Genomic DNA, 26,920 nt, shown 5'->3' on the forward strand with positions numbered 1-26,920 from the left:
TGCACAGCCACAGCTACTTACTCCTGGGGATTCCCAGGACAAAGAGGGTTCAGCGAGAAGGAAACACGACGGCAAAACGTAGATAATTTACCCTGTAATTGGATGGATTGGACGGCCTGTATCATGCATTATTATTACCGGCTGTATTTGTCGCCGCTGCTTCCTTGGGCAGGTCCCGGGTACAACTCAAAAACGAAAACGTGGCACTCAAGACGCTGCCACCGACTCCCGTACCTGCGAGAATAAACTGAATTAATATGAGGGTTTGTATTCACTGTTCAAATCATCTCCGGGATTTGATGTTTGCACTCTCTTTGTCTTTCGCTAGGGGGTTGGCTTCTTCTCTTCGTGGCCCTCATTGTACTCCTCGAGGTATTTCTTCATGTTCCCCCACAGCTCGGCTTCCATGTCACGCTCAACCTTACTGTTTCGGCTGTTTAGCCATCCAACATCCAGATTTCCAATGCTTCCAACCCCATTAGGTTCCAGCGAAGGCTTCGCAACTATCCTGGCATCTTCATTCATTACCTTGGTATCTTGGCGAAGTCGGATGATGCGCGCTTCCTCGAGGCCTAGGATTTGTCTTTTCATGTGCACATCCACATTGTGCAAAGTCTCCAGGAGGCCATCCATAGATCTTCTGAAAGACTCGGTTTGTTGAGTTGGTGGTACAGATGCCGGTTGTGGGCCAAGGGCAGCAATGGCTTTAGCAGTATGGTCCATGAGTTGGACAATATCCTGATAAGGCAGGTAAGCGATTAAGTACCGACTGGAGAACCCATGGAGGGGCTTACCTGCTTACCTTGTCAATATCACATAGCTGCTGAATGCGCTCCCCTCGGGTGAAGGTGTTGTCGGATGCCGAGGCTTCGGCCTGGTTATCGGTGCCAGTCATTGTGTCGTCTTCCATGTCGATGAGTCCCTGCGCGGCGAGCCACAACCCCTGTTTACGGTCACCGGGCTCAAACAATTGAATGGTGTTAGGGAAACTGTATCCCTATTCGTATGTTTCCCCGCTGGCACGGTGACGGACTTCGAGTCGAAGAAGAAGCGAGGAGTGACTAGGGCTTGGTAGGTTTGGACTCTGAGGCCGAGATTGGACTCCGAATGAATACACTTCAGATCAAGATACCCGTAAGTCAGGTACGATGCACGGTAGTACAAAGCTATTATAATCCTATTCGTACCTTATTTTTTAGGTATTCAGTGACGTCTCGAGTACGAAATGTTCTCATCAACCGAATGGACTGAATGGATGGTTGGTGTTCCTGGCTTCATTTGGCAGTCACGACGGACACGGATCTGTATTACTAAGCAAACCAACCATCTCATATTAATCCACAACTCTGTACTCCGGTAGTTCATTGTTTTGGCAGCCTTGCAGACGAGCCTCATCCATTCATCAACTTTGCCTTTCGCGTACTTCACACAGAAGGATTACATACTTCTCAAGTAGTCTATCTCATCTGACACTAGGAGGCTCTTATTGAATCCTCGGTCATTGAGGTTCTTTTTACACCATTGTTTCTCCGTATCTTCAGCTGGCGTCGTGTCCTTAATTCATCCCCGTGACAGCACCTAGCTCGCCAAACATCATTCGCCTTCAACTCCACAGCATGCGGGAGTGAGGCTTCAGGCCCCCACGTCGAGGAGGATTCTTTCTCTTTTAAACCCCCAAAGAGTTCGGAATGTCAACTGGGCCTCAGGGTACTGGCACCGGCAGCAATGCCGGTGCCGGGGGAGCTGCTGGTGGCAATGGAACTGGACCTGGCACTGGAACTGGAATGGGAGCCGGGCCTGGAACTGGAACTGGAACCGGAACTGCATCAGGCGCTCCCCAGCACGCTAGCCACCCGCAGCAGGCAGTGACCCCAGGGACAGGTGGCGGAGGCGCGACAACGTCTTCTACCACAACCACAATGACAAGTCAGGATCTTAACCAAATTGTGAGTTGCGGCTTGTTCTGTGAAACAAGGCATTGGGCCTGCTCGTGACTATTCTGGATTGAACCCCCCGGCACTAGAGTGTGCGGCCTGTTGGCATCTCCGCTAGTGAGCCGTGGACCCGGGATCACTCCAGCAGCATGCTGACAACGATTCTCATCAGGTAACCGATTATCTCCTCAAAAGGGGATTCACGAAAACCGAGCATGTGTTTCGGCAAGAATCAAGCCACCTTGGGCCCGATGGGCGGCCTATTCAAAATAGGGTCGAGGACATGGGCCCCCTGAAGTACAAGAAGGCCTTCGGCACTCTTAAGGAATGGGTTGAAAATAATCTGGACCTCTACAAGGCAAGCGGCTCCCTCCATCTCCCTTGTCCGAGACTTTGTCCCTTTGTCCCATGGTCCGTCTAACCTTCTTCCAGTTTGAGCTTAACAAGTTGCTCTGGCCGGTTTTCGTCTACTCCTGGATGGAACTGATCAATCAGAACTACGCCGGCGAGGCCAAGAACCTTCTCAACTTTGTAAGGCCGGTCTTTGAGAGCACGCATGGCGATGACTTGAAGACCTTTGCTACGATAAGCCTCCCCCAACAGCTCAAGGAGAATGCAGCTACCAAGCTTTACCAGGCGAACAAGTATCGGATTCCTCTGAACCAGCATGTCACTGGCAATGTATTCCACTTTCTGGAACGCGAGAGAGATAATGGGGGAGCCGTTGTTACGTACATTTTGCAGACCTTTTGCCAGATCGATTCGACGGCCAGGGGACCGATCGAACCGTTCAGTTTCGAGGCCATCTACCGCCGTATCCAGAATGCGTCCCTTGAAGATATCGATCTCCACGAAGGTATCCCGGGCGTTTCTGTCGGCGTCTCGAACAGGGACATGCTCGACAAGAACGTTCCCCTACGGCTAGGAGCGCTGCCCATGGACGAAGAGCTTCGGGAGGACGTGAGGGCTGAGCTGGCCGAAGAAGATCAACGCAACCCGCCTCCGGAGGGAAAGCCCTCGCTCGTCGACGAGTTTGATCAGAAGATCAAGCGTGAGGAAAGCGCGGACGCTCCCAGCCGGGCCGATCTTCCGCTCCCTCCGTCACGATCTAGGGATGTCGTGATGGAGATGCAGAAGGTCCGAGAAAACCGCGACCGGTTCAGAATCGAGAGTCGGTCGCTCGGTGCCGGCGTACCCGTCAGCGCATGCATGTTCACATTCCACAACACTCTCGGGAGGTAAGAAGAGTTGTCTGCACATGCATGATTCTTTGCAGAGCGAATTGTTTTTATATTTTTTATGTTTTCCCTTTGGTTGCCCCGAGGGGCCGGGAACCAAGTAAAGCGATCAATGCTAACGATTGCAGCGTGTCATGTATGGATTTTTCCAAGGATCACGAGTTGGTCGCGGTCGGCACCATGGACTCGTATATCCGAATTTGGTCTCTGGATGGCAAGCCTCTGAAGTCGAAAGTGCCTCACGAGAAGGACGCAAAAGTGAACAACCGCAAGCTCATTGGCCACTCCGGTCCTGTGTACAGTGTGGCCTTTTCTGATGCCATTGCCAGTGCGGAGGGAAGAGAAGCGACGGCGACAGACGGAGGGAAGGGAACCGGCTACGTAGAGACGGGGTCAAAGCTTCTGTTGTCTTCCTCGGCCGATGGACATATTCGCCTGTGGTCGCTGGAGCTCTGGTCTTGCCTCTGCATCTACAAAGGACACGATGGTCCTGTGTTCAGGGTACTTTGGGGACCCCATGGCCACTACTTCCTGAGCGCAGGGTGGGACAAGACGGCACGCGTGTGGATGCAGGACCACGCATCGGCGCAGCGGCTGCTTGTTGGGCACGACACGAGTCTCTCGGTCATCGCGTGGCACCCCAACGGCACTTACGTGTTTACGGCATCGGACGAGACAGATAAGTCGATACGTATGTGGTCGGTCATCACCGGCTCGTGCGTGCGGGTATTTACGGGGCATACGGAGTACGTGTCGTCTATGGTATGCGCGCCCAATGGCAAGATCCTGGCCAGCGGGGACACTGGCGGCAACATCATCTTCTGGGACTTGGAGAAGGGTGTCCGGCTCAAGCGATCTCGCGGGCATGCCAAGGGGGGCATCTGGTCCATGGACTTCAGTGTAGAGTCGAACGTGCTCATCTCAGGCGGACAAGATGGAACGGTGCGGTTGTGGGATGTGGAGCTTCCCGCCGAAGGCCACAAGGCTGCTCAGCTGCAGCATCAACAGCACCTGCAACTGCAACAGCAACAGGCCCCTCAGCAACAACAGCAAGGCAGCGGCACAGGACCTACGCAAGAAGGAGCCGATGGCCCCAAGGCTGCCGGTACTGGTGCCGGCACCGGCGCTGGCGCTGGTAGTGGCAGTGCGACTGACCGAATGAACACGGGTGCGGGTGCTCAGGGGGCGACGACGGGAGGTTCGGGGACCACGGGAGGGGGCGGTAAGAAGAAAGGCAAGGAAGTGATGATCACGCCTGACCAGATCAGCGCGTTCCCGACGAAGAAGACGCCGGTGATGTCGGTGCAGTTTACAAGGATGAACTTGGTCGTGGCAGGCGGGTGTTATGACCCAGAACGCTAGAGACGGGAAGTCGATAGCTTCTCTTCTCCACGAGAGATGCCGAGTCGGAAAATCGATGACTTCTCTTCCCCAGAAGAGACGTAGACTTTTGAGAGTCGGTGACGTGAGGCGCCTGCCGAACATGGTTATTTGCGATGGCGTTGGGGAATATGGAATATTGAGACTGGACCTGATGGGATGGTGGATGCCGACATACGGCTCCTGTTCCCGCTTGACGAACCTCAAGACGGCGCAGCCCAGCCACGGGAGGTTGGGCTGGGTAGCCAAGAGTCTTTTGCATCAGTTGGTTCGGATGCTCATTACGGGTAGTAGGGTCAATGGTGTCAGCTGACACGTTGTTGATACCACTGGCATTAATCGCAATTAGCTATTGCTAGGTATTGAATATGAAGCCGTCGACCGGTGAGTATATTACGGGAGCCCAACGATTAAAACCAGAAAATAAAAACACCAAAAAAAAAAGGGGGGGGAGGGGGGAGGACCCAAAGAATGGAGAAGGATGGAGGATGAAGGCCTGGTCGTTTCGGGGGTTGCCATCGTTTATCGTCCTTACGAGCTTAGCAGGTTGCCCTACGGGCAACGCCGTAAAGCTCGTCCCTGCGGGAGGCCCCCCCCCCCCTTTAGCAGGGGGGGGGCTTGTCATATGACCTGCCCCGCCATAATTAAATAACCGAAAAATAACCGAAAATAACCGTAAAATGCCTACCTCCTGTTATTTTACTGCTATTTACTATTTTCTATACTATAACGACTTTTTTTATTACGATTTTTTAGTATCGCGATAAAATAGTTTTCCCTTTATTATATTAAACGTTCTATTTATAGAAATAAAGCCGTTAATTAATCGACCGTCGTTATCCCTTATATCGCCGCTAAGTAACCTTTTTTTTTAATTCCTTTAATTCCCTCCCTCTCTTCCGCTTCCGGTACTTAAAGCTTCGCCGCTAAGTAAGTTACGGGTATAAATATACGCGTTAACCCTATGGAAAGCGACGATACTAACTGTAATTCGTAGTATACCTCCCGCCCTCTCTGACTCCCCTATTAACTCGTAGGAATCCCTGTCGCCCACGCCTAAAGAATCCCCCCGCCTACTTAGGGGCTATATATCTAAGCTGGACGAACTTTTTTTCCCTCGTCGCGATCGCTCTATATCTCCCGCTCCCCCGCCTATAACCTCGCCCGCCCCCCCGCTAATAACCTCGCCCGCCTATAATCCGCCCACCCCCTCCCCTAGCAGCTCGCGCGTTTAGAAGACGATGCCTACGAAGGAAGGTTATACGGTTACCCGTAGCGAGGTTATTAACCTTATTTATAATACCGGCTATAAAGATACTAAGGCGCTAATAACTATACGCGGCCTTAAGGTATATTATAAACTACTAATAAACTACTAACTTATATAATATACTAACGGCTATTAATAGGTCAAGCGCGACCTCGCGCTACGAGAAGATAAAAATCTTAACCTTAACCGCCCGGCTAACCGCGAGGCGGTTATAATAACTCTAGTAGGTAGTATATAGAAAGACTATAAATACTATAGTAATAAAGACGGACTATTTACGCGTTATTTTACGGTCCCGAATATCGTTAGCGGTAGCTATAATAACTGCCACTTTAATTCCGAGGGTAGTAAGTATTCCCTCCGCCCGCCCGTTACCGCTAATAGTAGTCCCGCGTCTATTACTCTTATTGCCCCCCCTCCCGTTACTCCCGCCTCGTTTAAAGGGAAGAAGCGTGCCGCGCCTATAGGTAAGCCGAAAATAGCCGTAACGTTCGTTTTTCTATACTAACTCATCGATTTATAATACTATAGGAACTCTTACGCCTTTATCGAAGAAGGCTAAGAAGACCACGATTACCGCGCCCCCCCCTCCCCCCCCTCCCGCTATTATAGCTAGCCTATCTAGAATAACCGTAATACCCGCGCCGCCCCCTGTTAATATTATAGCGCCGCCCGTAACGTATACTCCCTCCGCCCCCCCCTTTACCGCCTCCTCTACCGCGCCTACGCCCGCGCCTACGCCCGTGCCTACGCCCGCGCCCTTACCCGCGCCCGTTACTTTCGGTAACGTTAAAAGTCCTAGGCGTCCTCCTCCCTACGGGTATAACGACGGCGTAGAAAAAAGATATAATATAGTTCTATAAGAATATTATCTCGGCCCTTAAGAATAGTATCCTAGCCGTAGAGCGTTAAAGCTATATAGTCGTATTTTTGTTATTAGGGCTTGTTTTTATGTTTTATTTTTTCGTCTTTTTTTTTTCTGCTTTATAGAGAATTTACGGTTATTTTGTTATTTTTGCTTTTAGGAGTTTATAGCTCGGATATAGTTAATTTACTTCCTCCCGCTTATACTATAGGCTATATAATAAAGAATCCTGACTATAAATACTATGACTATAATTATAACTATTAATATCGTGCCCCCGTAAAGTGACTATTAGAATATTTAAATTAAGACCTCTAGGTATACGATATTAGATACACGCCTACTATCCTACACCTCCTAACCCTCCTACGCTAGCAATAATACTAATAGGTTCCTAATATCCGTGACTTTTAATACGGTAACGTAAAACTAACCATATATAAAGGCGTGTTACCGGAAATCCACGCTAACTATACTAAACGATTACCCTTACGACTTATTAATCGTTATTGCGAAATAGAGCCGTAGAGGGAATTAACGGCGTCGGATAATATACGGGTAATCCTCCTTATTAGAATCTAAATAGATACGGGGGATAAACGCTACTTTACTAGCGTGTATTCCGGATAGCACCTTAACCTCTAGCGTATTATGCGCTATCCGTAAAATAACTATACGCGTGCTATTATATAATCCCTGCCGCGGGCTAAGGTTCCGTATAAGTATAACGGGCGCGCCGACCTTTAGCTTAAGCCACGCGGGCGGGATAGAGGCGAACTCTAACTATATTAAAAACTCCGGTATTAGTTCCGGCGTAGGACTGTTAGTATCTTCTGCCCGATTAGCCACTAAATTCTCGGTCCGGTAAACACACGACTAGCTAGGTAATCGCCCAAGTATCTGCCCGTTAATCTCCGTGATAGTAGTATTATATATTATTAGAATAACGCGGTTAACGAAGACTATATAGTCTAATAGGGCTTACTCTAATAAGGTAGTCGGGTAAATACGCCTATATAAACGGATGATATTATAAATAACCGTGATAGTAGGGAAAAAGTCGATTAACCCGTAAGGAGCGGTATTATAAGAGAGGTCCTATAACCACTAAATAAATGCCCGATTATTAGGATCGGTAGAAGTAACCCGTATATTCTCCGTTAGGTAAAGAATACTAAGTTACGGCTATATAGAGGACCTTTAGAAGCAGGCGTGTATAATCTACGCCCGACTACTATTACGAATAACAGGTAGGATCTAGGTAAAATCGCCCCCGAAGATAACCGGAATACCGCCGAAGAGGTGATCGTTATAGCTTAGTATATCCCGTAACGTACGGTTAACGGCCTTAAAATAGAACTTATACTATATAGGAACCTTATCCTAGATAATAAAAACCGTCTCCCGTAATAACGCTATAAGGTCTGAATTCTTTAGCACGCTATAGGTTAAGGCGTTATTAACCTATAAGGGGATCTTAAACCGCGAATAGGCTACATAGCCACCTTTAAGAAGAACGGCCGCGATACTAAAGGACGCTACGTAGAGTATAATCTGCCCGCGCGACCGGAAATACGCGTAGAGACCGCGGTATATAAACGTCTTCCCTATACCGCTAGGGCCCTATAAAAAGAAATGGGCGCCGCGGCTATAAGATTTAATAGCAGCTATAACCTGGCTAAATACCGTAACCTAGCTCTAGTTAAACCGGCGGTGGATATCTTTATATACCATAGCCTAGGTATCGCGATTATAAGTCTCCGTAATAAATAATATATTACCGGTCGCACGGCGCTAGTCGTGTAAAGGCGCGGGCAGCCTAAACTCCGTAATAGTCCTACTTACCTTAAGGAGCCGAGAGTGTATAAGATAAAGACCGTAATCGATATACGGGCGTTCTAGATCGGTAGGATATCGGAAGTATTAGCGCTATAGCGTGTAAGGCAGGTTATCGTATATAGACTCCGTAAACCTCTCCTAAATCGATACTAGACCGGAAACGTCTCTATAGATTAGAGCGACGATAAATAGCTCCCGTAACGCATGCCTAGTCTTCTAAATAACGGCCTCCTTAAAATAGGTAACCTAGTAACAGTTATCGTGTAGAAGCCCGGCCGTAACGCAGGCCTCGCGGTAGGTATTATAGATAGTCTCCTCCACGGTATAAAGGTCGGTAAAGGAAGTCGGCCCTTTAACGGAGACTAAGAGTAATCGTAAATAGTACGCCTCTCTAGCCGTTAGGGGTATATACTGTAGACGGCCGATTTAAAATCCACGCTACCTCGGCTACTAAGTAAACTACTACGGTTTCTATGTATAACGGCTAAGAAACTAGTAATAGAATAAGTCGCGGCTATTAGTTAAGTCTTCCGCTTCTATAATATACGCTTAATCTAGCTTACGGTTATATTATCGCCGAAGTATATAGGCTACTATCCTTTAAGGTAAACCGGAAAACGTATAACGGGCGGATACTCACGGTGTACGGGGAACTCGAATAACTAAATAACGGCCTCCGCGGGACCGATATAGCGACTCTAGAGATAGATATTAACCTCGTCGTCGCCCTCTTCGCCCGATATATGCGTAGTTATATAGTTAGTGCCCTTATAAACGTACTTATAGACGTACTTAATCGCCTAAATAGATCCGTAAAAGATAATATTAGTATACACGCCGTAATAGAGATAGATATACAGGAGAAGATAACTTACCTTAATAGATCCGTAAATTTTAACGTTAATATAGGTACTATAGCGGAGGTAGAGATACAGGCTATAGGGAATAATAAAACGGTTATTAAGGGGGACCTCTCCTACACGGCCTCTCTTTATAATATATAGGCTAGAGTTACGGCGCCTATATTCGGGATAACTATCCTCCCGTATAGTCGTTTCTAGGCAGTATGGCTTAGGGAACCGCTTAGAGTACTTTATACGGTTCTCGTCGCTAGGCTACGGCTATATACACGGCGTAGAAGGCTTATTATCACCGTAAGGACTATATATTATATTCTTACTAATAATATTAAAAAGACGGCTAGTAGGATCCGACTCATGGTCCGATAGCTCCGTAGAGATAACCTTATCGATAGTTACGGGGTCCTTATATATCTCGGCCGCCCACGGCGTAAGGAAAAGAAGGATATAACGATATAGAAGACCGCGCTTTTAGTATTCTACGGTCTATATAATCCCCGTAAACTTACTAAATAGACTATCGTGTAGTTATTATTCTAGGTCGCGGGACTTTAACTCGAATACCCGGCCGACTAAATTAGGCCGGTTACCGGTAGTCTAACCTGGCTAAAGCTCTTGTATAATCTCTAGCCAGGTAGGATTAGCCGTAAAGGTGATAAAAAAGGTCGGAGTGCCGAGAGCCTGTATAATTACTATAGAATCCTAATAGCACTATAAGATAAACCGCTAGCCGCTAACGTAATTTAATGGTAAGACGATCTATCGGCTAATACTACGGGTATCGCTATTAGCCTTATGCGCCTAATCCTGTAAGCCGTTATATACGTTAGCCCGTAACTTATTCTAGTAATACTAGATCTATAAAAGCTTCTTCTAATCGCAGGATACCTATAGGTCTATTAAAAACTACTGGAAAAGACGGCTATAGATAAAGGGCACGAACCTTTACTAGTATCGCGGGTATAGTATATAACGGCAGAACTAACGGAACTTTACCTTAGTATTCTACCGTTAACGGTTATAAATATCTCGTAACTATAACTACTAGTAATATCCGGAACCGCCTCGCGGATATATAAGCGGATAAGATAATAGCAGGTAGGCAGGATACTTATAGTCTATCCGCCTAAGGCCGTTAACGCTACTATTAGACTATCTCTCTACGACGATAATATTCTTATAGTAACGTTTACCCTATTTATTCGGTATAATAGCCGTAACCTTATCTGTAATGGGCAGATTCTCGCGTTATATATCGGCGCCCTGCTTAATAATTAATTCTATACGGGGGTTAAGTATTATATAGCACTATTCGCGGAGGGAGTTAAAGCGTTCGCGGGCCGTTTTATATAGGTTAATAAAGGGGTTATACTTGTGTAGGAAGTCCGAAATCTTCCCTAGGATATAACGGTCTAGCGTAGAGTTAAGGCTTTAGGTATTTATAAGGCGGTAGTCGGCGGTAGCCTACGGATCGTAAAAGTATAGCTAGGTAAAGGCGGGGAGTCGGCCTATAGCACTTAACGGCCCCGTATAATAGTAAAGGGTACTATGGATCTAGAAAGCTATTACGATACCGGTAGCGGTACCTTAACGGGTCTCCGTATATTATATAGAAGTAAACGTAAAGGTATTATTATATTAACAGATCCTTTTACGATAATCCGCGGCTTAGGTAGTATCCGTGTATAGTAGGCGTTAGAAGAAGTCGGGTAATAGAGAGATAACGGGAATATCGATATCGCCCTAGTTATAATAGGTACTAAATTTCGGGTTCGTAGGCGATAATTCCTAAGTAATAGAAGATAGTATTAGTTAGCTAATAGTTAATAACGGGGATAGAAAACTAACCTATAATTTCTCTCTAATCTAATAGAGTGTAGCGTAATATTTATACTCTACCCGTATTAATCTAAGGTCGTAATAATTAACTATAATACCCGGCTAATACTACCCTAGCGGCCTAATACGCTCTATATAGCGGTCGGGTTACGGGCGCGCTCTACGCTAGCTAGTAATAATAGCCGCCCTATAACGCGCTCTGCTATTACTATAGTCATTATAGGTATTATAGGGGGTATTATTTCGACGGGTACTAAAAGCAGCCGTTATAAGGTAATAGTTATAGGAAGAATAGTAGTGACCCGCTATTAACTATAGAGCGTTACGGAGCTAGTTATGGCCACGGCCATGATAACGGCCACCCCTTCGGGGAGGAGGCGTAGGGGCAGGCTATAGTAGAGGGTGGCTAATACGCCCTAGATTCTACCGGGAATACCAGGGCGTACCACGGGCGTACTACGGGCGTGCCATAGCTTATACTATAGCACCCACGGGGTATACTATAGCTTCCCTAGAGTATAATTAGTGAATACCGGGGAATCTCCCGGGTTCCTATACGTAGAAGCCGAGGATTCCACGGGGTTTCCCCGTGGATACTTAAGTCCCGGGGGCGCGCGCCCCCTTAGCTTAGAGAAGACATCTTTATTACACCGCATTTTCTGTACCTAAAGGTCACCCCTCGAGAAAAGCCTGGCTTACAGGTCCTATAGTACTGGCTGGCCAGGGATTTACCGGTCAGGCATATCAGTGGCCGGTTAGAACGGGTGGTGGAGGAGCCGTAGAACCTGTAGGAGGTGTAGGACGGGCGGCTCGACGGTTAGCTCTGCAGGTAATATAGGTAGCGTAAATCCTTTGATATAACCGCGGATAGAACCCGAACTCGGAAAACAGTTTAATGATACCGTAACTATAGTAGCACTTAGGCTCGTGGTCGGATTAACTAACTATCTTAACTTTAGACGGCGTTAGAGCGATACGAACTACGGCGTAGATACGGCGTGGAAAAAAATCTACGGGGACTATAAAACTATATAAAATAGATATATAAAATAGGATAGTCTAAATGTCTAAACTATAGGCGATACGTATAGTTTTTATTACTATATATACCTAAAAACGGACTATAACCTATATATTCGAAAGTATATAGGAATACGGGTAGTATAGCTATATACTATAAGAGGAAGTCGCCCGTAAAACACCGTAAAAAGCCGTAATAGAGGCCCGGGCGGTAGTACTGGTACGAACGCCAGGCTGCTAAGAGTGCCGGACTTTAAAGTGGGCCAGCTTCAGTTTACACTTAGATTATGGTTCCTGACCAGGGGGTCCGACAGAGACGGGTGCCTCCACGAAGTATTGGCATCTCCCGAGCATGATGGAAATGTTCGGACATTTTGGAGACGAAAATGCCCGGTGGTGTGACGTAATGACTACACGTCTAGCGTCCAAGGAGTACTCGCTGCAAGTGACCAGTACTTTGTTACCTAAGGTACCTAGGTAAGGTAGGTACCTACCTTACACTACCTAATTATATCGGGTACCTGTCCGTCCAAACGCGTTAACAGGCCTCTGAGGTCATTGTGCTTGGCCTGAAGCCGAAATTCCGTTCCACGTCCTCTCGTTCCTTCCCTTTGATTACCTATACGCCAGCAAACGATATCCGAGATTGAAAGACTTCGGATTCCCCGGCGGCTTGTTACGCCTCGAACGAAGTGATTGCTCCTCACCTTCCTATTTTTTTTTCCTATGCGTTTCTCCGGTCCTACAGCGGATTCGACTCGACTTCCTCGCACTCCCCTCAGTCAAGGTTCCCCGCGCATTGACACCGCGATATCTTTTTCCGCCGACTCCTACAAAGCTTCCCTGCGCCGACTTCTCCCTCTTTTCGTGGGTTTTCGAATGATTCTGTCGTCGGTTTTCCATCGGATCTGACGAATGGTCACAAATTCGTTCGAGTAGAACATTTGGGATCATCGAGGACGCCCTGTGTCGCCAACCGCCGCCGTCGGGCAACCAACACCAATAGTCACTTGTTACTCCTCTCCGATTCAGACTACCTAGATAATACCAGGGAATCACGAGACGGTGCGAGAACGGGAACGGAAGGGATACGGACCAAATGGCTTCTACCGCGGCCGACACGAGCGGGAGCGTCAATGGCAACCATGACCACGTCCTACGACCCAGACCGAGGAAGCTGGGACAATCACAGTTGAGCGCAGTTAGCAATGCCTCTTCTATGGGGGGCCAGAATGGCCATCACGTTCTTTTGCCCTCAGAAAGCGATATGAACAGGTCAGAAACTCCATTGCTGAGCCCCTTTCTCCTCCCCGCCCCGTGAGCGGCGCTGACGACGGTCTAGCGGACGATCAACCCCTGTGCCTCAAGATGCGCCTCCATCCGTCAAGTCCATATCGTCCGCCAAGAAGACCGCTCGAGCCGAACAGCGTCGCCGAATCTTCCCCACCATCGAGTACGCCAGCCGTGTCTCCCACTTCGATCCCAACTCAGACTACCGCGACTTTCACGGTTTCTTCAACCTGTTCTGGATCGGCCTGGCTATCATGGCCATTACTACGATGCTACGTAATATCAAGGACACCGGATACCCAATGCGAGTAGAGATTTGGTCTCTCTTCACCGTAAAGCTGTGGCATCTTGCCATCGCCGACTTCCTGATGGTGGCCACCACCGCCGTGTCCTTGCCACTGCACCGCATTTTCCGCAAGAGCCCCCACAACGGCCTGTTGACCTGGAAGCGCGGCGGCATGGCTATTCAGAGCATTTACCAAGTAGCCTGGCTTGCCCTCTGGATCGCCGTCCCCTTCGTCCTCGACTGGACCTGGACCGCCCAGGTGTTTCTTTTGCTCCACACCATGGTTCTGCTTATGAAGATGCACAGCTGGGCCTTCTACAACGGCCATCTCAGCGAGACGGAGAAGCGCCTCCGAGTGCTCGACAACCCTTCTGCCACCTCCGCTGGGGACCTCGATCCGGCCTATTTTTATCCCACTTCGGAAAGCCTCATGCACGATGGCCACCAGCCGCAGCACCACCAGCACCAACTTCAGCGCGATCGACGTGCGAGCATATCCAAGGACAAGACGGCGGACAAGTCGGAGCAGAAGGGGCAGCAACCCAGCAACGGCAACGGCAACGACAACTCTAACGGCAACGAGGCTGATGAGGAGCTCTCCCTCCTTCGGGAAGATCTTGCCCGCGAGCTCACGTCGCCCATGGGCAATGTTGCGTACCCGCGGAACCTGACATGGTCCAACTGCCTCGACTTCCTCGTCTGCCCCACGCTCTGCTACGAACTCGAGTACCCCCGCACGGAAAAGATCGACTGGCAGAACCTCATCTCCAAGATCGTTGCCGTCTTCGGCTGCATCTCCCTCCTCACCGTCATCTCCGAGGAGTTCATCCTCCCCATCCTCGTCGACGCCTCGACCCGGCTCCACGGTCCGGCCGCGAGCGCCGCCGCCGCGTCGTCGTCGTCCCTCCTCGCCCGCCCTTCCACGGCCGAGTCCCTCCTCATCCTGGCCGAAACCATCTCCTGGCTCCTCTTCCCCTTCATGCTGACCTTCCTCCTCGTCTTCCTCGTCATTTTCGAATACGCCCTGGGCGCCTGTGCCGAGCTCACCTGCTTCGCCGACCGCCACTTCTACTCGGACTGGTGGAACTCGACCGACTGGATGGAGTTCTCCCGCGAGTGGAACGTCCCCGTCTACAGCTTCCTCCGTCGCCACGTCTACTCCGCCAGCCGCCCCCACATCGGCCGTACCTGCGCCACCGTCATCACCTTTTTCATCTCCGCCCTCGGCCACGAGGTCGTTATGGCCTGCATCACCAAGAAACTGCGAGGCTACGGATTCATCTGTCAGATGCTCCAGCTTCCCATCGTCATGCTGCAGCGCACTCAGTGGGTCAGGGGTAGAAAGACCCTCAACAACGTGTTTTTCTGGATCTCCATGATTATAGGCCTTAGCTTGGTGAGTAGCCCTGCACATATGTTTTATTTATAACCCCCCCTGTCCCCCCGTTCCCCCGTCCCTCCGTCCCCCCTTCCCACTTACCTCCTCACAAACCCGTGGTCCGCGGGAGGTCGAGGAGACCGACGTGCTGACTTGGACCGATTCTCTTTTTCCCTCTCCCGTAGATATGCTCTCTCTATGTCCTCGTCTAGACGCCTCCCCGCTTCCGTTCTCTCTCTCTCTCATCTCTCTCCTCCCCGCTTCACAGGCATTCAGACAAAAACAGACTGTGGATAAAGACCCGTCAGACTCGAGTCCGGACTTGTCGTAGCAGTAATTGTTTGATTTTGGTGCAACCTCTCTCACTATACCCCTGGGTTCATTACCTTACCTCATCGTCATAAAGCCATGATAGTCGACATCATACACCATCGACACAGATGCAGCGGGTCGTCTTTCTCACGTTTAGATGACATTGCTTTTTTTATGTTTATACCCCTGCCTGGCATTCCCCACGGCACTCGCTCACTCGGTTGCGATTCGCATTGCACATCGACGGAAAAGGAAACAATCACGCAAAGCCATAACAAGAGTTTCGTGTCTTTGATTTGCTTGGTTTGTCATTAAATCTGAGGATTCATTTTACGTTGACTTTCCTACGTTGTTTGACCACGCCATACGTGTCCGCCCTTGCCGATGATTCTCGGTCCAAAAGTGTTCCATGCTTCCTCTCCCTGTCTCCTCCGAGACGAACTAACTGTTAGGTAGTTAGGAGATGGCAAAGTTATTATTAAATGCTAAAATTTAGACACGCCCTGCCGTAAAAATCGTATCCTGAAGACTCAAGCAAGCCATAATGAATGAGAAGCGGGATGCTAGAGAAGCCTACCTTAGCGAGGTCACAGACAAGGAACGACGGTATACCAGAAAAAAGCGGAAGGAACAGTATTTCAAATTCGGGACAGAAATGCCTTGACTCATTTGACATCCATCGTGAGAAACGCAACTACCTAGCCATCAAATCAAAAACACCTAGCCGTCGAGACGAGCGCGGGTGGCTGGTAGGGCATGCTCAGACATGCGATCCATCTCTCATACTCATCAAAGCTGTCACATCCTAGTCATTCCAACCATCGTCCATGCCGTGCTGCCGCGTCGGAAACAACGTAACAGCGTGCCTTGAATGACAGGCCGGAGAGATGCTGGTATCACTCTTCCGAGCATCCCAGCTAGCTTCAACCCGGCCGTCAAGAAGGAAATTGGCCGCGGCGTTTCCAGGCACACGGTAGCTTTCTCCCACTCCTTCGGCATCCAAAAAAAAAAAAACGAATGTGTGGTATCTCCGCCCAACTCCGACTCAAGTGGAACAAACAACGGGCAAAAGAAGAACAAAATAATAATAATAATAATAAATAAAAAAGACGCGGAAAATATCCAAGGCCAATATGAAGGTACCAACGAGTTGAACGATCACAACGACGAAGAAGAAAAAAAAAAGAAGAAAAAAAGAGAAAACGCAAACAGAACATGAAATGCAGATATAGCCTCCCAGTATGCATCATATGGTTTGTTATGTTGTATCATATAACGTCACGTTCGTCGCTTCAGATCGCCGTTGCATTAGGGGTAGAATAGCAAGGGATTGCAGCTTCGACTCTGGGGAGCAACCTTAGCGACAAGGCTCTAACGAGACCCAAGCCACATGGAGGGTTCAGGCGACGAGCCTAATGAACGTGGCTGTCACACCGCTCATATAGGCCCAATCGCCATCTTTACCTCTCCATTAGTAACACCCCAAGACTGCAGGTCCACAACGCCAGTTCTGGACGAATGTCCTGTTGACACGATCCCACCGTCCCCGTGTGCAAATCACCTCATCTGCTTCTGTGTAGGGTGGTTTGAGGTGCAAGGGAAGAAGCCAAGGAAAGAGACCAAGAAAAAAAAAAAAGGAATAAGGTCCAGCAATAAAACATGTCGGTCATCATTACTGTATGCATTGCCATCGAGGTCAATGGCTCCCATCATACAGGACAAAGATACCAAGGCAAGAACTGAAAGAATATGAGTGTAGTGGGAAACTATGCATCCTACGCCCGGGCATAGCCCTCTGGCCAGTAGCTAGCGTGAGGAATGTCGGAATACTGAACATCCTCTGGCGAGTACGCTTTGGACGTCTTGACTTTGGAGTAGTAAGCACCGCCACTGTTGCTGTAGGCTGCCTCGCGCGAAGGCATAGGCGGTCGGGGGTGAGATGAAGAATAGTATGCGGCCTTACTGGACTTCCTCGAAGGAGGAGGCGACGACTCTTCACGGTAATACGCCCGGTCGACCGGAATAGGAGCCGTGTGTCCATTGCTCACAGTGTAACGGGTCGAGTGGCGTGACGGAGGCGTGGGATAGTCGGCAGGCATGGGCGGCGGCGGTGAGTGAGTCTTGTGGCGTCGTTCGCGTCTCCGGCGGCGCTCGTGCTCATCCTCCGAGTCGCTGTCATCGCTCAAAACCTGAGACTGCAGCCTCGAGCGGCTCCGGCCTCGCGGATCAGGCATGCGCGGGTCTGGCTCGCCCACGTAGTGGTACGTCTGGGCACGCGAGATGGACGGCTGAGGCGGAGTGCGTCCGTAATCCTCTGTCAAGGTGTTCGCCCTTGCAAGGTGGCCCTTCCTTGGAGGCGACTCTGGCACTGCAGGCGGGGTTGTACCGGCCTTGAAGAATTGAGGAGGCATGCGAGGAGAGGCTGAGTCGATAATGATAGGGGTGGTCGGAATGGAATCCTTAGAACCAGAAGATGACTTTTTATGAGTCGATCCCTCCCTGGCTTTAGGCGCGTCCGAGGACCGTCTGGCTGAAGATTTAGCAGATGATCGGCGGGGGATATCCTCGTCTACCGTAACAGGAGGAGGTGAAAAGGGGGAGTCCTGGGGCGCCGGTGGTGTGGGAACCGCGACTGGAGGCTCTGCGTACCGGACGTTGTAGGGTGGCTCGGAGTAAGTCTGCGCTCGGCTCAGAGACGGCTGGGCCTTTTGACGGGCAGAAAACATGTACCGCACGGCGTTGAGCATGTCCTTCTGTGTCTTGTCCATGGGCAACGCGGGGTTTTCCTCTTCCTCTTGGGGCACTGGATGCACGGGATGCACCGGGTGCTCCCGTTCCCGTTCCCGTTCCCGTTCTCGTTCGGGCTTGTCCCTGTCATCATGCTTCTTAGACGTCGAGGAAGTCGACTTCTTCCTCTCCCTCTCAGATTTGGGGAGGCGGTATTCGTCATCATCATACGGTTCCACGTATGGTGACTTTTGTCTTCGCTTCTCCTCGACTTCACGTTTCCGCTCTTTGTCGACACGCTTCTTATCGGCCCGACGCGCCTCCTTCTCGGCTGCTGCACGAGCGAGCTTTTCCTTTTCTTCTTGCTCCTCCCTTCGGCGCCTCCGTTCACGTTCTTTTTCTCGGTCTCGGTCGCGATCTCGGTCGCGGTCTCGATCCCTATCGTTATCTCGCCGAGAGGGTTTATCGTCGTATGAAGCTTGGCGTCGGGCACTGCGCACAGCCTCCTCGAAAAAGCGGGCACTGGTCAAGTCATCTTCATACGACCGAGACTGCGAATACGCCGTCGTTCCGGTGACCGGCGACGCTCGAGAAGACGATTTAGTTTTCAAGCTATCGGGCAGAGGCTCAGCGGTCCGGATGTTGACGTAATGCGTAGTCGTGCGAGGAGACGATGAAATGGCCTCGGCTGCCCTCTTCTTCTGGAGTTCTATCAACCTGATCTGGTCATCATATTTTGCCCGCTTGTTCTCGTCGGTTAGAAGTTCATAAGCTTGCTGGACTTTCTGAAACTCCTTTTGCTTTTCGGCCTTGAGTTTCGGGTCCTGCACCTTGTCCGGATGGCATTTAAGGACCAGCTTCCGGTGGGCAGTGCGGATTTCCGACAACTGTGCATCCTTGGGCACACCCAGAGCCGTATACGGACATGGCGGTAGCGGGCTCATGGCAAGCAGATGAGGCGAGGTGGGCGTATGCGGTTATATGGGTGCGATTGTGATGGTGAAGAACGGTGAAGGAAGGGTGATGGGAGTGAGAGAAGAAGGTAGGTTGGGTGGCCGGTTGTGTCGAGTTTCGACGAACCCGTTGAAGTGGCGAGATGCAAGTGGCAAGTAAACGCCGGACGCTCAAAAGCCGGCTGTCGGTCTTATTGCATCGATGCGTGTGATGGATATGGCAGCCCGGCGAGCGGATGGTCTGGTCTGACAAATCACTGGGCGGTTGGGTTGACGGTGACTGACGGTTGATGGGCAATGGTCGTTGTAGCAACGGTAATACAACGAAGACGCGAGGCTGAGCGAAAGAGATCCAAAGAGGAAGAAAGAGAGAGAGCCAAAATGAAGGAATGGTTTAAAAGGAGAATCAACTGCTTTTCTTAACACAGCCCGCTAAGCAAAGTCGGCGATTGCAGCAGAGAAGAAGGGGGAAACGAGAGGACGATAGCCAAGGCGGCGGCACGGTGACGGTGAAGGGGAAGCCAAGGTAACGACGTCGATCCGCGAATGCGTGCTTCGTATGTTGTTTTGTTTTGTTCTGCTTGTTTTCTCGGTGCTCCTCTCCCGTTGAGGCGAGGCGGAGGAGAAAGAGAGGAGGGTTTTGGAGTTGCAGGTGAAGTTCCTGGGTTGAGGGAACGAGGGGAGGAGATGAGGAGAGGTGGGTACGAAGGAGGCGGTCCGTAGTTACTTACGGAGTACGAATAGTTGCTTAGGGTCGGTCGGTTTGGGGGGGAACTTGGATGAGGTCACGGTCTGGATGGGTCGCAAGTACCCTTGGAAGGAGGAGGCGAGACGGTGAGCTGATTGGTTGTAATGGACGATAATAATGGATCCTGAGTGGCTCTTGGCCAATGCATCTTCGTACTCAGTACGTACTCTACCACTCTCCTTGTGTACAAGAAGTCACCAGAGAAGAAGACAGACGGGGAAAGAAAGGGTCACTAGCGTGGAAGGTCAAAAGAGTGGGGCAAAAGGGGGGCCGCGGTATGCGGTACGATGTGATGAAGCCGAGGGGGGGGGTGGGGGGGCAAAAGGACAACGGTCGATGAGAGGTGAATGTGATGGCCCTGCTGATTGATGGGCGGGCGGGTCTAGGAAAAAAGGGGGGGTACGGTAGGTAATGCGGAGAGAAAAGGGAGCCAATGCTCTGAGGCGTTCCTCTCTAAATGGTGGCAGACAATCCGCTTCGAGTGGCTGCAATCACAACACCCTAACGAGTCTGGCCTGTGTCCACTATCTCAGTCTCCTGTCCAGTGGCATAAGGTGAGACAGGCGAGTCGTGGTTTTTCTTTGGTCGATGGCGACTACGGAGCAAAGCTAGTGCGCGGGCGACAACGGACGAGGGGGTTAAACGGCCTTGAAGAAACTCCCCCTAAATGGAGCTCAACCGATGGAGATACCTCTTGGTCACAAGACGCTTGAAAATAACACGACCGCGACCCAGGTAACCGACTGATTTACGTTATCCTGTATCCTAGGGCCCGGTTAAAATCGTGGTCGCATAAATGAGAAAGCAAACGGGACATCATGACCTTCTGTCTGCTCAGTAACCTTAATGAAAACCCAACTGGCAACTGGGCGACCTGCAACTACCAACACTACTCGGGCGCATTACTAATACTAATACTACTTCGCACGAGGTTGTAGGGGGTATGTACCTATGTACCGAGGATAGGATGGGGAGCTCGGGCGCCGGGCGCTGCTTGATTGGCAGAGCTGAACGTTCGAGTCCAGGGCCAGACTGGTTGGGTAGGGTAGGGCGGTGATAGGTTATTGCAACGAGTCTGGAGACTTATTGCATCTCAGCTCAGGGGAAGGAGGCAAAAATTGTGGCAATTGCGGAGCATTTAGAACGCTGACGAATACATACTGAACCGAACAATCTGCTGAAAAATCTCGGAGATTTTCAGTCGTCAATGCTGCTGCTGCCTCATCCTTTCTGAGTCGTGTCATTTGGGTAGGATGAGGCGTTATCGATACTAGCCGCAAGGCCCAAAAAAAAATTCCCCCCCCAGGGGAAGGGATGGAAATATGAAGGAGATAAGACAAACTGCGCAACATGAGAATCATCGAGAATCCACGGGAATGAATTCGTTATTATTATTAACGCCGTATTGAAAACTTGGGTGCCATGTCTACAAAGTAGAAATTGGCATTGCCCTGGGGCGGTGACAAATCCACAATATGCGGTTTCAAAGTGGCCGGGGAGAAACCAAAGTCCGCGTCGAGCAATAAAAGAACGTACCGATGCGGACAGGACACAATGGGAGGGTTTCGGTCAAACAAGTACATAACCAAAGCATCCTCGTGTACGGAGTAATTACCGATTGAATACAAGTCTTTTGTTTTTCGTTCGCTGCGTCCCGGTCCAAAATAGCACAATACTAGGGGTTCAGCTGGTTTGTTTTGGTGATGGATGAGCCCCGCGATGGGTAAGGCGGAAAGTCTCGTTGCTAGGGTGAAGCGGACGATTCATGGACAGGGTCAGAGGCTCAGACCAACAAGAGCGAACGAGCTGCAAAGAGGGCGGTCTCATCGTCGCACATTCTGCTTCGTCTGTCTGCAAGCCCTGCTGCTGCTTCCGCTCCGACAATGGCGCGGCAGTCCCAATGCGGCATGGCTGGCGATGTGGCGGTGAGGAACCAACGACCCGAGTCAGATCTGGGGAAACCCACCCCGAGATCGAGAGACACGAGGCGAGAGGAGACGACCAATGTCGATGTCAAATCCACGGGGCGGTCAGGGTTACGGTTACGAATACAAGAGAAAAGGAGAGGGGAAAAGAAAGGCTACGTCCGCCCTTGTGTCGGAGGGCTGAGTTGCTCTTACGTTTGCCAATGGGGCTTCCCGAGCACAGAGGAGAAGCGATGAAAAAGCACCTGTTCCCTGGGTCCTAATTATAAACTACCTTAGACGCACCACCCGTGGATGAGGGAGTTACTACTTCGTAATCACTTCGTACAGCGGCCAGCTGGATAACATGTGAAGGAAGACATATGTGTCCATATACGTCGTAGGTGCTAGGTAACCTCACCACACACGTAATGCGAGCAGAAACAGCCGAACAGCCGACGAGCAGCCTTTGGTTTCGTGACGAGAGAAGCAGCAATTGGAAAAGGGCGACGAATGAGTTCGAGTCGATGGAAATTCCTCGTTACACACTCGAAGCAACATACAGAGTACGTACCATAACTATCTATATACGGATAAGTTACAGCCAACTTGCAGCGGACTCGCCAGCCATACAAAAAAAAAAGAAATTTGCCAGACGTGGGGAGACAGGTCATTAGGTGGGGTGCGTACGTACAGGTACGATTCAACGAGCGAAGTAAAGCGACGGTCACCCGGAATCGACAACTGAGTGGGTGACTGACTTGGAGACGATGAAGAAGGACCCCCAAGTGACTCGTAAAGTCAATCTCCTAGATAACATGCCATAACGGTTGAAAAGTTCAAGTTCCCTGAACAAGCCTCTTAGAGTTTGAGACTTAGGTGTACGAAGGGAACGACGGCGCCCGTTTTGACACGCTTTAGCACGCTTTGACACGCTTTGGCACGCTTTAGCAGCCCTTCCTTTCAACGACTCGTCGGCGCTTCGCTCGGACGGGTGCTCTAGGGACGGTCCCGACCGACTCGGGAGGGGCCAACCTTTAACCTCTATGACTCGCTCTATCCTGTCTAGATTTCCCCTTTGTTCGAACCCGTCTTCTCATAAAAGGTATGTATATCTAAGTCCGTACCAGTGTATCCGTAACTACCTTCAACCCTACACAAGTGACATACTGAAAGCGGGACATTCTGCCGGTCTTTGAGGTGCCTGCGTTGTCGAGTCCTTACCCGAGGTACTTACTTAGCCCGTCTCGCCGGACGAATAGGTACATCCATCCCACTTCCTACGGTACCTATGTTGACCTAATGACCCCTCTCCCCCCCTCTCCTCCCTCCTTTCGCTTCATTATTTTGGCGTGAGACGGTTTCGTCTATAAAAATGAAGCACGTTTAGCTTTCTGCCAAGCTCCTTGGTGGTTGGTACTAGTCGTCAAACAGGGTTTCTCGTTCCTCACAGATGGATGGCCTTCCTTTTCCGGACAACGTTCTTATTACGGCCGACGGCTGACCGACAAGAACAAGTCAACTGTGCGCCTTTTGTGCATATGTTGCTATTGCTATTGCTATTGCTATTGCTATTGCCGACGCCGTCGCCGTCGCCGTCCCTCGTTCCCCACGTGGAGCTCAAGTAGAGCAACCGCCTGAGAACCTAAGAGACTCCTTTTGCCTAAGGTAGCACGCGGGGTATCCATGCGTAAGTGCGAATGTACGAGGAATTTGTACTTCGTAAAGTTATGTGAGCGCTGTCCAAACAGACATGGCCAACCTACATTTAATTGCATTGGTCTAAACGGGGCCTCTTCCGTATGGCCGTTGCTGGGCCCTCGCAGGCGACTTGGCCACCTATGTGTGGATGACACGAATATGTACGTTGTAATAGCATCAAGTCTTTGTAAAGCCATTCGCTAAGAGGTACGAAGCACGAAGAAGATCGGGGCATCGTTCAGGCTGGACAACCGCCATGCTCCCGAACTGGCCACGACTCTGTCCCCTTCGATTAATCCCAGAGGGCATTAACTCAACGTCACAATCCCGCGCCATCGATCAGATCACGACTGCACCCCACGCGGACGCAAGGTCTCAAGAGTTTCGATCACAAGGGCCGCAACCCAAGCGGCCACACCACAATAACCTCTCATGTGGGTGGTCAGAAGCAGGTACGTCCATCTGGCAGCAGGTGAGAGGTCACACCATTCACTAAGGTACGTACCTTAATAAGGTAAGGTACCTTAAGTTCAGTGCACCAAGTTCCACGTCAACCCCGCGTGAAGTCGGTCATCACTCGTCGTTCCATCCAGACTCCACCTCCTCAATTCCCCTCTGTCCGCTGCTAGCAAGTAGGGTAATGCCATATATTCATAGCCAGCCAGGTGATGCCCAGGCACGATATGTCGACACATCAGAGCAGTGAGACGTCAAAGGACGGGGTCAGGCCGACTTGTCATGATTGGCTCGTGGCCCACGGGGCATATCAAGCCGAAGCAGGATAGCGTGGGTGTCCTGTCTCTCCAGGACGGGATACAATTCGATTCGATTCGTCCCGTTAACTCTGTATTCTTGCTACCCCTCTCCACATGGTCCTTTCCTTTTGATCTCCCCCCGCGTCACGGTGGCCCCTTGTCGACTCGAGGGGACGGGGAGGTCCTTCTGTTATAACCACCTCGATCGAATGAAACGTGGTCTTGGAGTGGACGACTCGATCCCCCCCCCCCACCCTGCATAGTTGTACGGCTTCTGCATAAACCAATGCCACAGCAACTCGACCTGTCACTACCACTTCTGGGAACTCGTGGTTCTATACGATTTCGTACCAGAGGCTCGTGCGCCGCTACCGAGATACCCGAAGATAGGATGATAAAGTGTGCCCTCGGTGGTCAAAGACAAGAGCCTACGACGTCGCTACCAGGTGCACCAGCTCCGATTCTTCAGCCGATGCGCGGATAAGGATCCGATTCCTCCTTGGTGAGACAGACCACACGTCCGCCTTGTCTGTCTGTTACGAGTCAACAACCATAATTCCGAGAAAGAACAGAGTTCAGATGCCTGCCGTCTTGACCTGCCATAGAGGTTCTGCGGATGTTACTGCGGATAATTTGAAATAAGGGGCGGTCTTCTCGATCACGCACGCCCCGCCCCCTATGTGCAAACTGATATTATTATTGACGACCGTGGCTTAGCTGAGAGTCGCTACAGAGTATATTACATGAGGATTGTCTTTTTCTTTTCCCACGTTCGCAAAAACTCTGTATATCTTAACTGCTTCATAGTAAGCAATGTGAAAACAATTCAATATGATCCATAATAGAGAAAAACTTGGACAGGATGGTTATGATGGAAAAAAAGGTTGCTGTGAAGGTGGAAAAAAGGTATAGGTAATGATATAATATACTTCGTAGTGACCCTCACCTTAACTCTCGCGCCACAATGCCCCACAGTATGCTCAGCTAAGCACACGGTCGTCAGTATCAGTTTATCCGAAACCTGCTGCTCCCGTGAAACAATTCCCCCCCCTTCCCGTGTCCGGAGCGGACTTGGAAACGAACTTCCGCTTCGGAGTCCTCGGGGCCCGATTTCGTATAAGAGGGGAAATTGTTAAGATATAAAACACATAAAAGGAAACGATATAAGGGGAACCATCTAGGAGACGAGGAATCCTAAGTCTAGGGGCAGAGAATCTCTGCTAGAAGGTGGGTGAATTCTCTACATTATGTGTGTGTAGTCGCATCTACTCTCATACACGTTATCCGCAGAGGCGTCCGTCCTCAGTCTCATCACAAGTCGTTCATACTTGATCCATCCCACTCTACAAAGGTTACAACACTCGCAGGTCTCATCCTCTTTTTCATCATGGAATCTCCGACGCCTCATACATCGACGGACTCGATCTCCAACTCAATCATCTCGCCAACGACAAGGACGGGGCTCGTCCTCCTCCTGGTCGCCCTGTACGCCCTGTACCGCGCCCTCCTCCCGAAAACCCTCCCGGGAATCCCGTACAATGAATCCGCGGCACAGTCCATCCTAGGCGACCTGCCCTCAATGCTGCGCACCATCAAATCCGGCAGCGTAATGGAATGGTTCGTCGCAGAGGCCCGCAAGCACAACGCGCCGCTCTGCCAGGTCCTGCAGCCCTTTGGCGGAAAGCCCTTCCTCCTGCTCTCCGACTCCCGCGAGGCCCAGGACCTGCTCCTGCGCCAGGCTAAAGCCTGGGACAGGTCGGACTGGTCCATCGCCATCCTGGGCGGCTTGCTGCCGTACCATCACATCAACCTCAAGACCGACGCCGCGTGGAAGTCACATCGCCGCCTGCTGCAGGACCTCATGACGCCGGGCTTCCTGCATGGCGTCGCGGCGCCGAATATCTACGGGAGCGCCATGCGGCTCGTCGAGCTCTGGCGCGTTCGCGCGAGGGCCGCCGACGGGAGGCCCTTTGAGGCCGTGACGGACGTTTACTACGCCGCCCTGGATGCCGTGTTCGAGTTTAGCTTTGCCGACAGCTTCCCGCACCGCGCGCTCGTGCCTCAGCTCCATTTGGCCCGGGGGATGGAGGATGGAGAGGTGAGGAGGCTTCGGGAGGAGGCGGACCGTCGCGGCAGACGTCAAAGTCACGGTACCACCAGCAGCACCGCTGTCCAGGATGCGGTGGTTGAATTTCCCGTGGCACCGCTGCACGAGTCGGTCAGGGGTACGATGCGGGCGTCGGAAATTATCGGTGATATTGGCCAGGCGCCTGAGCCTACTTTGGCCTGGTGGTGGAAGAGTCTCCTGCCGGAGGAGCGGAGGCATCGCCGCGCCCGGAACGCTTTCCTGGAGGAGGAGGTGCGGAAGGCGGTCGAGCGGCATCGGGAGGCGCAGGGGCAGGCCCGCGGCTCCCAGGAGGCAGAGAAGGATAGGAACGATAACTGGTTCAAGGGTGCCGTCGACCTGATGATCGATCGCGAGACCAAGTTTGCCGAGAAAGAGGGCAGGGATCCCGTGTACTGGTCTCCTGTCATGCGAGACGAGGTGAGTGGCCCTTTGATTTTCTTGAGCTACTTGTGGTTCGATTTTTCTTTCTTTTTTTCTTTTCTGACATGACTTT

The 26,920-nt window shown here is 50.8% G+C and overlaps 7 protein-coding genes across 7 annotated transcripts in view; 4 read left to right on the top strand and 3 right to left on the bottom strand.

The window, feature by feature from the left end:
• Window positions 1–210: 210 nt before the first annotated feature.
• On the bottom strand, window positions 211–1,226 carry SODALDRAFT_328921 (hypothetical protein). Its single transcript, XM_028610803.1, has 2 exons — window positions 803–1,226; window positions 211–738 (listed from the first exon to the last, which is right to left on the bottom strand). The coding sequence occupies exons 1-2, from the start codon at window positions 908–910 to the stop codon at window positions 325–327; spliced, it is 522 nt and encodes a 173-aa protein (XP_028463364.1). The 5' UTR covers window positions 911–1,226; the 3' UTR covers window positions 211–324.
• A 157-nt stretch (window positions 1,227–1,383) lies between these two features.
• Window positions 1,384–4,972, top strand: SODALDRAFT_301142 (transcription initiation factor TFIID subunit 5). The gene is made up of 4 exons (XM_028608895.1): window positions 1,384–1,946; window positions 2,107–2,292; window positions 2,367–3,172; window positions 3,301–4,972. Exons 1-4 carry the CDS (start codon window positions 1,689–1,691, stop codon window positions 4,532–4,534), a joined length of 2,484 nt encoding a protein of 827 aa, XP_028463365.1. The 5' UTR covers window positions 1,384–1,688; the 3' UTR covers window positions 4,535–4,972.
• A 7,901-nt stretch (window positions 4,973–12,873) lies between these two features.
• Window positions 12,874–15,864, top strand: SODALDRAFT_328923 (hypothetical protein). The gene is made up of 3 exons (XM_028610804.1): window positions 12,874–13,520; window positions 13,588–15,217; window positions 15,385–15,864. Exons 1-3 carry the CDS (start codon window positions 13,345–13,347, stop codon window positions 15,409–15,411), a joined length of 1,833 nt encoding a protein of 610 aa, XP_028463366.1. The 5' UTR covers window positions 12,874–13,344; the 3' UTR covers window positions 15,412–15,864.
• Window positions 15,865–17,275: 1,411 nt separating this feature from the next.
• Window positions 17,276–19,396, bottom strand: SODALDRAFT_69672 (DnaJ-domain-containing protein). The gene has a single exon (XM_028615590.1). It carries the CDS (start codon window positions 19,180–19,182, stop codon window positions 17,287–17,289), a length of 1,896 nt encoding a protein of 631 aa, XP_028463367.1. The 5' UTR covers window positions 19,183–19,396; the 3' UTR covers window positions 17,276–17,286.
• A 1,439-nt stretch (window positions 19,397–20,835) lies between these two features.
• Window positions 20,836–21,240, bottom strand: SODALDRAFT_328926 (hypothetical protein). The gene is made up of 2 exons (XM_028610805.1): window positions 21,101–21,240; window positions 20,836–21,021 (listed from the first exon to the last, which is right to left on the bottom strand). The coding sequence occupies exons 1-2, from the start codon at window positions 21,181–21,183 to the stop codon at window positions 20,889–20,891; spliced, it is 216 nt and encodes a 71-aa protein (XP_028463368.1). The 5' UTR covers window positions 21,184–21,240; the 3' UTR covers window positions 20,836–20,888.
• Window positions 21,241–23,705: 2,465 nt separating this feature from the next.
• On the top strand, window positions 23,706–24,563 carry SODALDRAFT_69737 (hypothetical protein). The gene is made up of 2 exons (XM_028615591.1): window positions 23,706–23,996; window positions 24,221–24,563. Exons 1-2 carry the CDS (start codon window positions 23,801–23,803, stop codon window positions 24,493–24,495), a joined length of 471 nt encoding a protein of 156 aa, XP_028463369.1. The 5' UTR covers window positions 23,706–23,800; the 3' UTR covers window positions 24,496–24,563.
• An 836-nt stretch (window positions 24,564–25,399) lies between these two features.
• Window positions 25,400–26,920, top strand: part of SODALDRAFT_328928 (cytochrome P450) — a 2,449-nt gene continuing 928 nt past the window's right edge. Inside the window, exon 1 of the mRNA XM_028610806.1 lies at window positions 25,400–26,844. Within this exon, the coding sequence (XP_028463370.1) occupies window positions 25,687–26,844 (1,158 nt within the window). The 5' untranslated portion in view covers window positions 25,400–25,686. The remainder of the gene's footprint in view (window positions 26,845–26,920) is intronic.

This window comes from Sodiomyces alkalinus (genome assembly GCF_003711515.1).
Source record: "Sodiomyces alkalinus F11 unplaced genomic scaffold SODALscaffold_11, whole genome shotgun sequence".
NCBI lineage: Eukaryota > Fungi > Ascomycota > Sordariomycetes > Glomerellales > Plectosphaerellaceae > Sodiomyces > Sodiomyces alkalinus.

Bases quoted from the DNA above. Each gene is read 5' to 3' on its own strand.
- SODALDRAFT_328921 (XM_028610803.1), bottom strand. From the start codon at position 910: ATGGAAGACGACACAATGACTGGCACCGATAACCAGGCCGAAGCCTCG. The intron at 739-802 runs GTAAGCAGGTAA...CTGCCTTATCAG, and splicing joins AGCTATGTGATATTGACAAG to GATATTGTCCAACTCATGGA.
- SODALDRAFT_301142 (XM_028608895.1), top strand. From the start codon at position 1,689: ATGTCAACTGGGCCTCAGGGTACTGGCACCGGCAGCAATGCCGGTGCC. The intron at 1,947-2,106 runs GTGAGTTGCGGC...GATTCTCATCAG, and splicing joins GTCAGGATCTTAACCAAATT to GTAACCGATTATCTCCTCAA. The intron at 2,293-2,366 runs GCAAGCGGCTCC...ACCTTCTTCCAG, and splicing joins ATAATCTGGACCTCTACAAG to TTTGAGCTTAACAAGTTGCT.
- SODALDRAFT_328923 (XM_028610804.1), top strand. From the start codon at position 13,345: ATGGCTTCTACCGCGGCCGACACGAGCGGGAGCGTCAATGGCAACCAT. The intron at 13,521-13,587 runs GTCAGAAACTCC...ACGACGGTCTAG, and splicing joins TCAGAAAGCGATATGAACAG to CGGACGATCAACCCCTGTGC. The intron at 15,218-15,384 runs GTGAGTAGCCCT...CCTCTCCCGTAG, and splicing joins TGATTATAGGCCTTAGCTTG to ATATGCTCTCTCTATGTCCT.
- SODALDRAFT_69672 (XM_028615590.1), bottom strand. From the start codon at position 19,182: ATGAGCCCGCTACCGCCATGTCCGTATACGGCTCTGGGTGTGCCCAAG.
- SODALDRAFT_328926 (XM_028610805.1), bottom strand. From the start codon at position 21,183: ATGACACGACTCAGAAAGGATGAGGCAGCAGCAGCATTGACGACTGAA. The intron at 21,022-21,100 runs GTATGTATTCGT...AGATGCAATAAG, and splicing joins TCAGCAGATTGTTCGGTTCA to TCTCCAGACTCGTTGCAATA.
- SODALDRAFT_69737 (XM_028615591.1), top strand. From the start codon at position 23,801: ATGCTCCCGAACTGGCCACGACTCTGTCCCCTTCGATTAATCCCAGAG. The intron at 23,997-24,220 runs GTACGTCCATCT...GGTGATGCCCAG, and splicing joins ATGTGGGTGGTCAGAAGCAG to GCACGATATGTCGACACATC.